This window comes from Aedes albopictus, chromosome 3 (genome assembly GCF_035046485.1).
Source record: "Aedes albopictus strain Foshan chromosome 3, AalbF5, whole genome shotgun sequence".
Taxonomy (NCBI): domain Eukaryota; kingdom Metazoa; phylum Arthropoda; class Insecta; order Diptera; family Culicidae; genus Aedes; species Aedes albopictus.
The window spans coordinates 368345329-368360702 of NC_085138.1; the positions used below are offsets into that span (position 1 = coordinate 368345329).

At 42.8% G+C, this 15374-nt stretch overlaps 1 protein-coding gene across 1 annotated transcript; it reads left to right on the top strand.

Annotated features, from left to right (window-relative positions):
- Window positions 1-259: 259 nt before the first annotated feature.
- Window positions 260-15156, top strand: LOC115260975 (tetratricopeptide repeat protein 36 homolog). Its single transcript, XM_062855543.1, has 3 exons — window positions 260-624; window positions 14561-14752; window positions 14844-15156. The coding sequence occupies exons 1-3, from the start codon at window positions 492-494 to the stop codon at window positions 15083-15085; spliced, it is 567 nt and encodes a 188-aa protein (XP_062711527.1). The 5' UTR covers window positions 260-491; the 3' UTR covers window positions 15086-15156.
- Window positions 15157-15374: the final 218 nt, after the last annotated feature.

The window sequence follows — 15374 nt, forward strand, 5'->3', positions numbered from 1 at the left end:
TGAGTCATCGCCACCATCAGCTAAATCATCGAATTATGGTTAGACTGTGGAAGCAAACGTCGTGCTATAAAGTTCCATGCTTTGAAGCTATAAAGCACCAACAGAAGTTGTCGCTGTTTCCCGTTTTTGCAGAGCTAGCTTTTGAAACCGGCTCTCGTTTGCGCTGTGATAACGTTTATTCACATCGTGTTTACCTACTGACTGGGTAGGTACCTACCTGATTGAACGGATAGGATACCTGCCTCCTACAGTGCGTTTAGAAACTTGTTTTTTGTTATTGATTCAGAATCGTCATCGCGTTGTTGCTTGACGACCGACAACCGGACCCGGTTTCAAGTCTGACTATGCAAATCGAGAGTTTTTGTGGTTCTCTGGATTCCTACGACGGCCGCGTGTATGGAAACTTCTAAGCAAACCCAGACGACGGGATACCGCTGGCAGTTGTTACAAGGTGGTTGAGTGGTGAGGATCTTAGAACGAAGACGATCAGAATGGCGAGTTTGAATCGAGATTGCTTGAGCGAGCACGACCGACAGGTGCTGGAATCGATATTCAATCCTTCGCAAATCGGCGGAGAAGAGCTGATCTATACTGGGAAGGAGGAGTTTCCTGAAGATCTGCAAGGTATTTGAATTAGTACATTCTAAGTATAGATTCATAATCGATTTAAAATTAAAACCAACAGAATTTTTATTACTGTACAGGGGATGGCCAAAATGTTTGGGATAGGCCACTTTTTTATCCCACAAACAAATTCAACATGCTGTAACTTTTCATAGAGTGCATCAAAAAATCTCAAATTTTGACTGTTTGTCAACCTATTGTATGTGCATCATTGGTACCGTAAACCGGGGTCAAATTGATCACTTTAAAACACCTTTTGCTGATAACGTGAGTACCAATCCAAATATTATCAAAAGAATTTATGAAAACTCAGTACTGGGTGGACCTCTATAAAACTACATGACACAATTTTGTTTCAACAAATTTTAACATAAAGTTAAATAACTTCAAACCCTAAAATAATGAAAATACCATTTTGGGGTGAAATTGATCAGCATACAATTTTACATCAGTTAAAATTCTAAATCGCCTTATTTGCCTAATTTTGGCCTTCTGCACACGAATAACGCGTCAAAACTCTTACAACTTGTGAATTTGGCTGTTAAAAAGCTAAATCAACTTTTGAAATTGACTCTTAAACGCCTGAAGGTAGGCAATTTTCTATGAAATTAGCGAGTTCAGCCACATTAAATAACTTTTTAGTTTATTAACTGATTCTTGTCTAGAATAGGTACATAACATCACAATAAAGATTCCATAAAAATGTGAATACAAAAAGTTCATAGGTAATACTAGTGGCAATTGATTGTTTAGAACCAACGGTTTCATCTAAGTAATGAACACATTGGAAAACCTTTATAAAAGTAATGTAAGACTAACTTTTTCTAAAAATTGAAAAGTGCATACTCATCTCTAAGCATCCATGAGCAGAATGACGTAAGAACATTATGATCATAACGACGTATAGAAGTTGCTACTATGGAATTACAATGTAGTCCCTGATTGATCAATTTCACCCCGCTGATCAATTTGACCCCGGCTTACGGTACAAATTTGGGCTTGATTGATTAATTTTTCGCGAAGTTAGAACCGTTCGGGCAAAACACAATTATTTAGACAACTAATTTTTGAACTGTCATATCTCGGAAACCAGTGAACCAAATTGAATGAATTTTTAACGTTTATCAACAATATATTGATACTTAATACGACGTTATAAAATGTAATATTTTCTCATGGAGAATTAAGTTATACCGGATTAAAATTTTTACCCATATATAGGAAAATAAGTCAAATTTACAATACCACACAAAAATTACTGAATGCGTTCTTCCTTCAATCTAAATAGGCTTCAATATATCTGATTAGAGATAACTTGAGAACAGAAGTGGACAATCTTTGGATATCAACACTCAAATTTATTGACATTGATGTAGAAAAAAATACATTTTTTCGAGAAAAATCCAAAAAGTGTCAATCCATGATAACTTTTTTTCAACGTTTAAAAAGTACATATGTTTTAATAGTTTGTGAAGCATCTACATATTGTTAGTGTACGTTCAAAATTTCATTCAATTCGGTTCACTAGTTTCCGAGATATGACACCTCAAAAATGAGTTGTCTGAAAAATAGTGTTTTACGCGAACGGTTCTAACTTTGCGGAATAGTAATCAATCGAGCCCAAATTTGTACCAATGATGCACACATAAAAGTTTGACAAACAGCCAAATTTAAGATTTTTTGATGCGCTCTATGAAAAGTTATAGCTTGTTGAACTTTTTTGTGAGAGAAAAAAAAGTTGCCTATCCCAAACATTTTAGTCATCCCCTGTATATGCGCATTATAAAAGAATTGCAGCAATACTAATTCACCTGAAAAAGTTTAGAATCACCCGTTATATCTCGAAACGCTTATTATATAAGAAGATGTTGTCTTCAGTACAGCTGTTGAACAAAACAAGAAAAATCTCTATAATGTATGTTGAGGCCAGTTAGTGATACTGAAGCAGGATAATCTCAAACACCAAGATTGTCCCAAATAGACGTGTGCGCCGAAGCACATTTCACCGGCGTAAATAGTAAATTAAGGCAGCGGCGGCGACATATAATCGTAATTCAGAAATTCTTCTTGAAAATTCATCGGAGATTCTTCTTGAAGTTCTTCCAGAGGGATTCATAGACGATCCAGGAATGCTTGCCTCCAGAGGAGGGGGGGATATATTGAGACCTCCCTTCAGGAATACTTTCAGAATTTTTTCCAGGAATCCTTCAGGAATCCCTTCAGAGATTCTTTCAGGAGTTCTTTCAGAGATCACTTCAGGATTTGTTTCTGGAGTTTCTTCAGGAATATCTTAAGCTATTCTTCTTGGAATTACTGCAGATCATTCTCCAGTTTCCCGGCATTAATTCAACGATTTCTTAAAAAAAATCTTTTGGTGATTCCTTCAAGAGGTCAAGAATGTTTTCAGATTTGTTTTAAATTTCTGCTACTAAATTTTCATTCAAAATATCCTGTACAGATAACTTCAGAAATAGCAATATAATACATATACTTAACATAATGATGTGGACGCGTTGTCCCGGATTGGAAGCACACAAATTTTTGAAATGCCCCTCTTGAAGGACCCATCCTTTGTGCGGACGGTTACTACTCGGACATTGCCGTCCGATCCAGGGAAGATTTCTGCTACTCGTCCTAGCTGCCATCGCTGTGGTGGCAGGTTGTCCTCCTTGACAAGCACCATTGTGCCTATCTTCAGGTTGTCGCGCTGTTTCGTCCATTTTGTCCGGTTATGGAGATCGGACAGATAGTGGGTTTTCCATGTTTGCCACAGCCTCTGAACGAACTCTTGGGACCTTTGCCATACAGCCAAACGATTCTCCGGTATTCCTTGTAGATCGGGCTCCGGAACAGCGGTTAGAGGCCTTCCGATCAGAAAGTGGCCGGGAGTCAGTGCCGAAAAGTCGTCGGGGTCGTTACTCAGAGGCGTTAGCGGGCGAGAATTCAGTATGGCTGCAACTTGTTGTACGATAGTGTTCAGCTCGTCGTAGCTCAACTGCCTAGTACCAATGGTCCTGCGGAAGTGACCCTTGAACGATTTTACGGCCGCCTCCCACAATCCTCCGAAATTTGGAGACCGTGCAGGAATGAAGTTGAACCGAATGCCATCGTCTTCTGCTGAACGAGTGATGGTGCGCTGGAATTGCTGATCCAGGAATTGACGACGGAGGTCCTCAAGTTCTCTGTTGGCGCCGACAAAGTTAGTCGCATTGTCGCACATAACCGTGTGTGGTTTTCCACGGCACGCGACGAATCTCCTGAAGGCGGCGAGAAATGCCTGAGTAGACAAATCAGCAACTATCTCCATATGGACTGCCTTTGTCGCTAGGCAAACGAAAATCGCTACGTAGGACTTGACTGCTGGACTTCGACGGATCGGGTACTTGATGTAGAAGGGACCACACAAATCTACTCCTACCTTCCAAAAGACTGCTGAGGGGTTTACTCGGACAGCCGGCAAATCTGCCATTAACTGCTCCTGCACCTTTGGCTTACTGCGGAAGCAGTCCACGCATTGGTGGCAAATCTTGCGTGCCAGATTTCGGGCATTTGTAGGCCAGAACTTTTCTCTGACTGAAGCGATGAGGAGTTGTTGACCAGCGTGAAGGAGTTTTAGATGATAATGCCGAGTTACTAGTGCAGCTAACGGATGTTGGTGATGCAAAATCATCGGGTGTTTTCGAAATTCTGAAATCGGTGCATTTGCCAGCCGGCCGCCGACGCGGAGTGTTCCATCTATGACGACGGGATTCAAAAGCGACAACTTGGAGGATGATTTCAGCTGCCGACTCCGCGTCAAATCCGCAAATTCTTCTGGGAAGCTCTCCTTTTGAGAGATTCGGACGAGGTGAGTAAGCGAGTCATCCAACTCTCTCAGGGACAGGCGTCCTTCCTGCCTAGTTGAGCGATTGCGTGGTGAACTATTGTGCACGAATCTACGAAGCCATGCCACTAGACGAACCAAATCAGTGAGCGATGATCGGAGCGAGAAAAGTTCGTTTGGCGGAGTCACGCGAGAAGGGAGAGATATCGTGCTACGTTCTTCCAGCAGTGCACTATCTATTGGTGGTTGTGTTGACGAGGGTTTCGGCCATGTTGAACGATCTTGACGAAGCCAAATGGGACCTTCGAACCACGACGGCTGATACTGTATTTGAGCAGCCGTTGTACCACGAGAGAGAATGTCGGCAGGGTTTTCGACCCCGGCAACGTGGTTCCATTCGCCTTCCTTGGTAATGTGCTGTATTTCAGAAACACGGTTTCCAACAAAAACTTGCCAACGGGAAGGTAATGACGATAACCAGCACTTGACAATCATCGAATCGGTCCAGAAGAATGATTGATGCGGGAGTTGAAGACTGCCAGTAACCTTTTCATAGAGGTGGCTCAGCAACAAAGCCGACGACAATTCAAGGCGCGGTATCGACTGTCTCTTCTTTTTGCGGGTCAAGTCTTCTAATGGCGCAACTCTGGACTTTGACGTAATCAGCCGAACGCTGATTTCTCCGCTATTCGACACACAGCGAAGATACAAACATGCACCATATGCTGCCTCGCCTCCGATGCATCACAGAATCCATGTATTTCTACACTGAGTAGACCTTGAGTGTAACAGGTCCACCTTGGAATCTTGAGTGATTCGAGCGCGATAGTATTCCGGCGAAACTCAAGCCAATAGTTCTGGAATTCTTCCGGAAGCGGATCATCCCAATCGCAGCTTTGCTTCCATAACGACTGGAGGAATATTTTGGCTTGTACCACTACTGGGCCAATAAGACCAAGCGGGTCGAAGATCCGTGCAGTGTCAGAAAGCACGATTCGCTTGGTGATTGGAGTTTGAGGGTTCCACTGTGGCACAGCATATCGAAACATGTCGGTAGCAGGTTCCCAAATGAGGCCGAGAGTTTTGACTGGTGATGACGACGAATCCAATTCCAGAGTAGCTCGTTCATCTCGTAGTTCCTCGGGAATGCTTGAAAGGATCTCGGCACAGTTGGAGCTCCATTTTCGTAGAGTGAAACCAGCGGAGTTCATGAGGTCCAAGATCTCAATTACTAGGGCCTTTCCTTCTTCTACGTCGTCTGTTCCCGTTAGAAGATCATCAACGTAAAATCCCTTCCGAATTGTGGTAGCTGCCTTTCCGTGCGTTGCTTCGGCATCTGCTGCCAACTGTTGAAGGCACTTTGTTGCAAGGTACGGAGCAGAGCTAGTACCATACGTAACGGTAGTAAGCTGGTAGGCCTTCACAGGGTCGCTGGTCGAGCTTCGCCAAAGAATGCGCTGAAGAGGCTGATCGGCTTGACACACGTTGACCATGCGGTACATTTTGGCAATGTCCGCAACAACAACGAATCTGTGGAACCGGAACCGTAGGATAATCGACAACAAATCGTCCTGGACGACGGGTCCGACCATTAATCCATCGTTCAGTGACACTCCAGTAGACGTGCGGCATGAAGCGTCAAACACGACGCGCAGCTTCGTTGTCGTACTTTCCGGCTTCAAGACGGCGTGATGTGGCAAGTAGTACGATGGACGTTCGCAATTTTCAGCAGAGACTTCGCGCATGTGACCCATGGCCAAGTATTCTTGAATGAAATCGCAATACAAAGCCTTCAGCGTGTTGTTCATCTCGAAACGACGTTCCAATCCGTAGAAGCGCCTAAGTGCAGTTGTTTTGGAGTCTCCTAGCTGATCGATGACATATTGCTTCTTGGGAAGCGTGACGACAAACCTTCCATCTTCATCTCGCACTGTAGATCGCTGAAAAATCTCCTCACACGTTGATTCTTCGACGGAGAGTGTGCGGTAGCAGGACTCCAATTCCCAGAACTTGGTTAACAATTCTCGAAGATCCACCGTTGAACACAAGTAAGCCATTGCTCTCGAAACCTCCTCCGCTTTGCCAGGAACACGACCAGAGACTACCCATCCAAAGACGGTTTCTTGAAAGGTGGGTCCATCATCCGACATTTTCTTGCGGCCTTCCTTCAGCAGATCGAAATAAAACTCGGCGCCAATGATCAAATCTACTGGCCCGGGCTCGTGAAATCCAGGATCCGCCAAAACAATGTCTTCAGGAACTAATAACGTTCCAGCATCAACTCGATCAACTGGTAATGTAGCCGTGAGTTTGGGAAGAACGTGGAGCTGAACGGTTTCGGTATACGACGATATGCTGGGGAACCGTGGAGATATATCTGCTTCGACCATCTTCGACGACCGTACAACGGAGCCACCAATTCCAGAAACTGCGAGATGGCTGTCCGCTCCGGCCAACGTCAGACCTTGGCAGAACTTTGAAGTGGCGAAACAGTACTCTGAACAGGAGTCCAAAAGTGCTCTAGCAATTTTCGAGTTGCCATTTCGATCGGTTACTATCACCATAGCGGTAGACAGCAACACTTGCCGAGTGGGCGAGGGTGCGCTGGAGGGTAGTGAGTTTGTTTGCGTAACTAGTGTGCGATCTGTGGCGTGTGATGGGTGTGAATGTGGTTGATGCGAACTTGTACTGGCTATTGGGTGTGAGTTCGTGAGTGATCCAGGGTTTTGAGTGGGTGTGGTCTGATTCTGAGCTTGTGTGTTCTGATTATTCGCTTTTTGTGGTCGGTTCTGTACAAGTGGGACGGAGGAACCGGTCGCTGCCGGCGGGGACGCTGCTCCGCTGTTGGTTGATCCGATGTGCAATAGGGTGTGGTGCCGTTGGTGACAATTCCGGCAAGTTCCGCTCGTACAGTATCGAACCATGTGAGACGACGAAAAACAGTTCAAGCACAATCCGCTCCGTTTCACCTTCTCGTAACGCTCTTGGACCTTCATTTTCAGGAACTTCTGGCATCTGAAAGCTGAATGCTGACTCTCCCCACAAAACGGACAATTTCTCGGAGATTGCGATGTGGCGTGACTAACCGTATATCTAGGCTTCTTAGACTCGATCTGCTGACTCGGCTTCGACGACGACAAAGACTGCAAAACGGAGGCCTGCTTTCGCAAAAATTCCATCAAATCTTCGTAGCCAGGGACGTCTGTAGAAGAGTGATGCGACTCCCATTGACGAAGTGTGGTGGTGTCAAGCCTGGAGCACACCATGTAAGCCAATATTGTGCTCCACCCGGTCGTGTCTTCGCCGATTTTCGTCAACTGCTGCAGGTTTCTGTCGAATTCGTTGATAACGTGGCTTAACGCTTCATAACTTTCACGTTTCATTGATTCCACGCTGAACAAAGCATCAAGATGTGCCGTGACGATGAGCTTTTTGTTCTCATATCGCTCTTGGAGGCTGTCCCACGCTATAGGGTAGTTGGCAGCAGTCATCTCAATCGACGAAATTCCTTGCAACGCTTCACCGGTTAGGGACGAACGTAGATAGGAGAACTTATCCATTTCTGTCAACTGGTCATTCCGATGGATCAGACTCCTAAACATGTCACGGTATGTGACCCATTCACGGATGCGACCTCCAAAGCTAGGTAAACGGATTTCGGGAAGCTTCACTCTGGAAATCGCACTGGAAGCAGCGGGAGCTGCCTGCTGACCGGTCGCTGCAGGAGGATCTGCAGTAGCTGACAGTTTGCGCAGTTTGGCTTTCAGCTCGCAGTAGGTATCCTCAACCATTTCAACCAATTCGAAGCTCTCGGTCTGCCGTTTCTCAATAAGATCTGCTAGAGTATTGGCCTTCTCGTCTGGATCTTCCTTTGATTCGGACACTTGTTTTTCATCGGCTTCTTCCAAAAGAACATCGATTCTCCGGCGAACTACGTAGAACCGCTTCATAGCAATTTCCAGCATGTCTAGTCGGGCTTCCACTTGGTCAAGATGTTTCTCCGGCTTATATTTGGCAATGAACTTCCGCACTCCATCGACGGTGTTGCGAAGCTGCCGCTCCTGCTTCAGTAGATCCTTCAACTCGCTGGTCATTTTCACCCTTTTCTTCCGCTGCATTCACTAATTTTGCCAAATAAATGGAAACACTTTCACTGATGGGTAGTCGAGCACTATCAAGTCACTGGTACAATGTAATTGTTTGCAGGTGCAATCAATTACTAATTTAACACTGCACAAAACAGCTTTTTGGACCACTGTGCACTAGAAAATCAGCACTATTACTGCACACTCGAACATTCACCCGCGACTCGCGATTCAACTCGACGTCCCACGATTGACAGTAGACAGGCAGAGTAGATTGACTGCAGCGAGGGGAACCGACCAAGCGAACAACAAGCATAAGAATTTCCAGCAGAAATCAAGACCAACCGTCAATCGTAGAACCCAACTTAAGGACCAACTCTAAGTTCGCATGCAAAAGAAAGAAACCACCATTGATTTCATTCAACCACTATTCTTTATTGACCCTTATCACAGGGCAGTGACCCTCATGCTTGGCGCCACTTCTAACCACATGCACACATGCAACACAGTACTTTCCTTTATCCTGGTTCTTAGGCCGTAAGCTCCGTCCCGATTCCGCTGGATATCTCTCAGCCTGGATGCCCTTCCGAAATCTGCAATCGGCTACTCGGTGTAATCCTGTCCTTTCCTGGATAATGACGAATGGCTGCGCTCCACTATTTCTTCGATGGCACCTCTCGCGAACAATCACTGCACAAACGAACCGCGATGGCGATGATGAACTTTTACGGCTATTTTTTTTTGCACTATTGTCCGCAGTTTTCTTGCTACTTCGCTATGGTCACCGGTCGACGAATCCGGCTCGAAGGACCAAATTTAATGTTCGCGATCCGGACCGGCACACTCAGAAAACTTCGGACACTCGAAAAACTAAACTCGCGGCGTTCAAGTTTACTTTTTATTGAAACGCGATTTAAATAAAACTAAACTTTATTGCTCGGTAGCCTTTGGTTTAAAGGGTCTATTCGATGCTATTTCGCGTGATCTTCGATTACAACTAACGACTGCCCCGATATCTACAGTGCTACCGAGGGTCAGTGGTGAATTTGAAACACGATCAGGAGCGATCGTTTCTATCGGTCTACCTGGTAACAGTGATAAAGATAGGAATCTAATTTGCGAATGATAAAGCGAGAACACTAATGATAAGAGATTGTGGAACTTATCTGTGCTGCCAGAAGGGCTGATATTACTGGGCCTTAACAGAATGTCTAGGCAAAAAATGATATTTGAAGGGTTTTTACCCTTGTTTTTGTTTCAGTGTATATGTAAGTGTGATGTATCACATTTTTATAAAACAGTACTAGATATACTATCACTACGATAAAAAAGTTTTATCATAAAATCTTTTGTATGAGTTTCCTGACGCTTTTTTGAAAATTTTTTGGCCTCGGCCAAACGAATGTCTATCACTGTATGATCATAAGAAATATTTCCTTCTTTCAATCATAGGCCATTCTTTCTATTTTTTACATTGAGGGATTAGTTGGCATTGAAACTGCCAATATTATATCAAAGATTATTCCTTCTTTGAATCACAGGCTGTTCTTTCGAGTTATACTGATGCGGGGAGCAGTGGCATGGTCACTTCAGTACATCATTCATTTTCGGCCAAACGGCATTCGACAAATGACCCTTTCGGCCAAAAAGCGTTCAACCAAACGGCATTCGGTCAAATGGCGTTCGACCAAATGACCCGGAACCCTTGGAAAATATTCCGAAAATATTTGAAAATTATTTTAAAAAAATCTGTTCATTTTTTTTTTTTTGAGGAAATCACTTGCCGACATTCGTGAAGAAATCCTAAGGAATCCATGAAGGAACGTCCAAAAGAATACTTCAAGTACTTTTTATAAATCTTCTATCTAATTCTTGTAGAAATTCCTGGAGATAGAAAATTTCAAAAGTATCTTAAAGAATCCAAGTAAAAACTTCTAAAGGTATCCTTGAAAGAGATGCTGGAGGAATTTCTAGGTAAATACATGGAGAAATACCCAGACGAACTGCCAAAGGAATCTCTGTATGAATTTCTGCTGACATCTCCAAGGGAATATCTGCTGAAACCACAAAAATAATGTAGGAATTACTGAGGACATTCTTTAAAAAATATATTGAAGAATCCCTGAAAGAATCTTTGAAGGAATCAAAGGAGGAATTCCGGAAAGAATCCTCAGATTGCTTTATAAAAGGAAATCCTGGAGTTATTTATGAAGTCAGCTTCAGTAATTTATATACAAATTTCAGAAATTCCATACAAAGGGTTCGCTCGCATATTACGTAACACTAAGAGGGGAGGAAGGGGGTCTACCGCTGCTGTTTCACGCTCCATAAAAAAAATCAGAATTCCCCTTACAAAAGTTGTTACGTGGAAGAGTGAGGGGATCTGGGGAATTTTGCGTTACGTTATATGCGAATGAACCCAAAAAGTATGACAATTTTTGCGTGACTTATTTTATGGACTTTCTATGAAATCAATAGAGTCATTTAAGAAGGTTCTCTATAAAATTCTTTGGACATTTTATGGAGCAACTCATAACATCCTATCAAGGCATCAAGGTTTATAAATAAAGATTTTTTTTTTAAGAAATCCAAGTAGAAATTTCTGGAAAAATTCTGATCTCTTGATTTTTAGAAAATAAAACCGCTTTGAGAATGTCGGGCATCCGTTTCTGAAATAATCCTTGGAGGATTTTTTAAGGCATGGAAGGTTTTCTGAAAGAATTCTTCTTGAAATTTCTGTAGGTTTCTTCTGAAGGAATTTCTGGATCAATTTCTGAAGAAATTCTTGATTTTTTTTTACAAATCCGTGGAAAAAAATCTGAAAGAAATCTCTAGAAGAGCTATTGATTTATTTTTCTAGTAGGGAGGGGTTACCGAACTATCCGTCATCAGGTAGGTGATTCAAAGACATAATCATTAGGCCAACTGAAGTTCAGCCGGTAATCTGCCAAGGGCATTGTTAAAACGTCACCAAGAACATCAACGGAAATCTTCCAAGAATGTCGCAAATTGCCATAAAAATCTTCCAAGAGATGTGCCAAGAATATGTTGGAAAATATGTTGTTAGACCTCGTGAGAATACCTTCAAGAATTTTGTTGATAATTCGTTTAGGCTTACAAAAGAAACTCGCTTAGTATTTTTAAAAATAAAAAAAGGATCTTCAAAGTATTGCATTAAAAATCATTAATAGCAATAACAAAAAAAAACCTTATTAATCCACCTAGCGGTGATGGCGCCTTTCTCGTACCTTCAAAAACCCATTTCAACAAAACTCAAGTGACGTTTTGATGAATAGCGCACTTTCATACGTTTAACAAGAATCCATTTCATAGCACCAAAAATCATTTCGTTTATCTGGAATTTGATGTTTGAGCTTCAAAATCTTAAGAAAAAGCCACTATCTTGAATTTTGAGCAGCCATTTTGGATTTAAGTTCGCCATCTTTGATATTCTGGTCGCCATTGTTTAAGGGCGGACGGGACGGTCGGGTAAATATCCGCCATTGCTCTGTTGCTACTAAGATGGTAATCTCAGATTCTACTTCATATTTTGCAACAAAAACCTATCATTGTGTATGCTCACTTGCACTGCACATGCTGATTGTTTTTCATCATCTTCAGTGCAAGAGAACTCGAGATTACCATCTTCAAAATCGCGAGGCAAATTGTTAGAAAGAGAGGCAAGATAGGAAAAATAACACGGCGTCCCGTTTCACCTTAACTTCCGTCATCTTTTCCATATCAAATATTCCCACATCGCATGATTTTATAGCATAAAACTTCATTAAGTAGCCGCAATCTTGAATTTGGAGTCGCCATCTTGGATTTTTGTGTGGCTTCGTGGTCGTGCGGCTAAGGTCACCAAGCCTTTAGTCGCATCGTGCTAAGGAGCACGAGTTCGATTCCCGCCGCAGCTGTCAGGAAAAGTTTTCGGCTGTTCCACAGGGTGTTGAATGCTAGTCCGTTGTCTAGTGTCGTGCTTCCTTTAAAGAGCATATAGCTTACTGGAAGCAATCAACGTGTCCGTGTCTGGACAACCATCTTGGATATTCTGGTCGTCATTTCTGAAGTTCATCTTCTCTATTTCAAATATACCAATAGAGCCTAAAACGCCAATAAACAGCCACCATCTTGATTTTGGAATCGCCATCTTGGATATCCTGGTCGCAGTTTTTGGACTACAGACATCTTCCTCATAGCAAGTATACCTATATTGCATGGTTTTAGGGCATGTTTTAGAGCATAAAACTTCATTAAACAGCCGCCATCTTGAATTTAGAACCGCCATCTTGAATTTTTAAAAGACACCACATCGTCTTCGGCCAGAGGCCGCACAGATTGAACATTATTGTACATATTGATTTATTTTAGACCAAAGTCGATATGTGAAATCAATTATCCCCAACAAAAGTTCGCCGAAGTAAAAACGTCGGCATTCTAATTGAAGCGTCGCCGACACAGGCAATTCTTATGCGTCGGCGAACCCCAAGTTAGAATGCCGACGCCGAACTTTGCCGAAGTTTTGACTTCCGAAGTTTCCAAATTTCTCTCGCATGCTCAATACTATAACATTAGACAACGGACAACATTCAATTTTCTATGGGTGCAATTTTATTTTTTATGGGGTATTTGCATTTTTCTATGGAGCATTTGTATTTTATTATGGAGCATTTCAGTATTGTTTATTCTTCATTACACCAACAAAGTTAGCCATGAAAATGTTTGACACTTTTCAGGTCATTTTGACAGACCACACACATGCACGAAAAAGACGGATCATATATCCTACTTTATCGATCTTGTTGCCGTTCTTTTCATGTTCATGTTACAACTGTCAAAATGACCCGAGAATTATCAGTCATTTTGAGGTTAGGTTCGTTGGTGTAATGAAGAATTAATGCAAAATTTCACTTTTAATGAGAAAATTTTGTGTTTTACCGGCACCGTAAACCGGGGTCAAATTGATCTCCGGATCGAAATTGATCAGACGTTTTTCCGTTAGATAAAGTATGTTTTAAATAGTTTTCTCACATATATCGTGTAGCATAGGATTCCTACATCACGATACTTGGAAGGAAACTATGTAAAGTATGCTTGATCTGACTGAAAAACGTCTGATCAATTTCGACCCGGAGATCAATTTGACCCCGGTTTACGGTACATTTTTTACAAAGTATGGAACGTTTTCAATTATTTATGGGTAACATTGCACATTTTCATGGAACATATGTTCTTTCTTTATGGAGCGCTTTTTGATTTTCTATGGAGCGTTTCTATTAGTTTATGGGTGCAATAAATAGGCTGCCGTGGAGAATTTTCCGTTTGTCCGACTGGAGCGGGAATCGAACCCACACTCCGAGGCTTACGAGATATCTAAACGGCTGACGCCGCTAACCGCTCGACCACGATGCCTACAAATTAGTAGCTATCATCTTGGATATTCTGGTCGCCATTTCTGGACTCCGGCAAGGATGTTTTCGATCACCTGGCAATCATTTGAGTCATTTTTCTATAACTCAGTTAAGAAGTCCAATATTATTATGGTGTTCGGCAAACTTATAGATTAATGTTTTTCCTACAATTATCATCAAGGACGCCATATCCTAACTCTAATATTTACGAATGTAAATTACACTCACCTCGTGGAGAATCGCTTTCACAGCTCTGTCACGACTTTGATATGCGTGTGCGACCTCTACTCTATTCGGCAAACTTTTAGACAAAACCGCAAGGCAAAAGTAGTCCATACATCGTTTCTTGATTGCGCGTTTCTGAGCTGAGAAAAAAGCCAGTAAGTGTAATTCTTTGCAAGTGAGTGTTCCCATCCCTGGCGCCAATTCCTCATTATCCTCCATTCGATCCTATTTTTGGTATTTTTGTCAACGTCGTCACGAGCTCGATCACTGCATAACATGTTTGAGATTATTTGGGCTTCAATTTATTCTAAAGGCTCTAAACAATCTGTAAATGAGCAATACCCATAGGATTTGGAAAACAATCAATTAAAGATTTTCATTTTCCACCATAGACTTGACCGAGCCGGACAACCCCCGCATCCAACAGTCGAAAAAGTTCGAAATTGACGCAATTGAACTTGCCGAGGGCGGAAAACTGCAAGAAGCGATCGAGCTATTCACCAAGAGCATTACAGCAGCACCGGAACGACCTGCACCGTGGAACAATCGTGCGCAAGCGTACCGGTACTTGGGCAACGAGAAAGGTAAAGCTTATCACGAACCCCTAGCGCTAACTAGTCAAACTAACTGAATCGGTTTTCTTTCCTCTCGCACTTCGCATCTGATGATTTACAGCGGCACTGCAAGACATCGAACAGGCGCTGAAGCTTTCGAACCGGTCCGGCAGGACGGGCTGTCGGGCGCTTTGCCAGCGTGGTGTGCTTCGAAGGAAGAACAACGACGCGGACGGGGCCCGAGAGGATTTCGAAGCGGCCGCCAAGCTGGGCAGTAAGTTTGCCCGAACGCAGCTGATCGAGCTGAATCCGTATGCGGCGCTGTGCAACCAGATGTTGCGGGAGGTGATGAAGGTGACGTGATTGGTTGGGGTTTAATATTTTTTATAGATATTTAGTTTATTTTGCGTGAAATATACAACGCTTTGGAATGATGGGCTTCGTTTTCTTGAACCCGTTTTCTCTAGCTTCTTATTTCTTTCTTTTCTTGGCGTAACGTCCTCACTGGGACAAAGCCTGCTTCTCAGCTTGAGCACTTCCACAGTTATTAACTGAGAGCTTCCTCTGCCAATGACCATTTTGCATGCGTATATCGTGTGGCAGGCACGAAGATACTCTATGCCCAAGGAAGTCAAGCAAATTTCCTTTACCA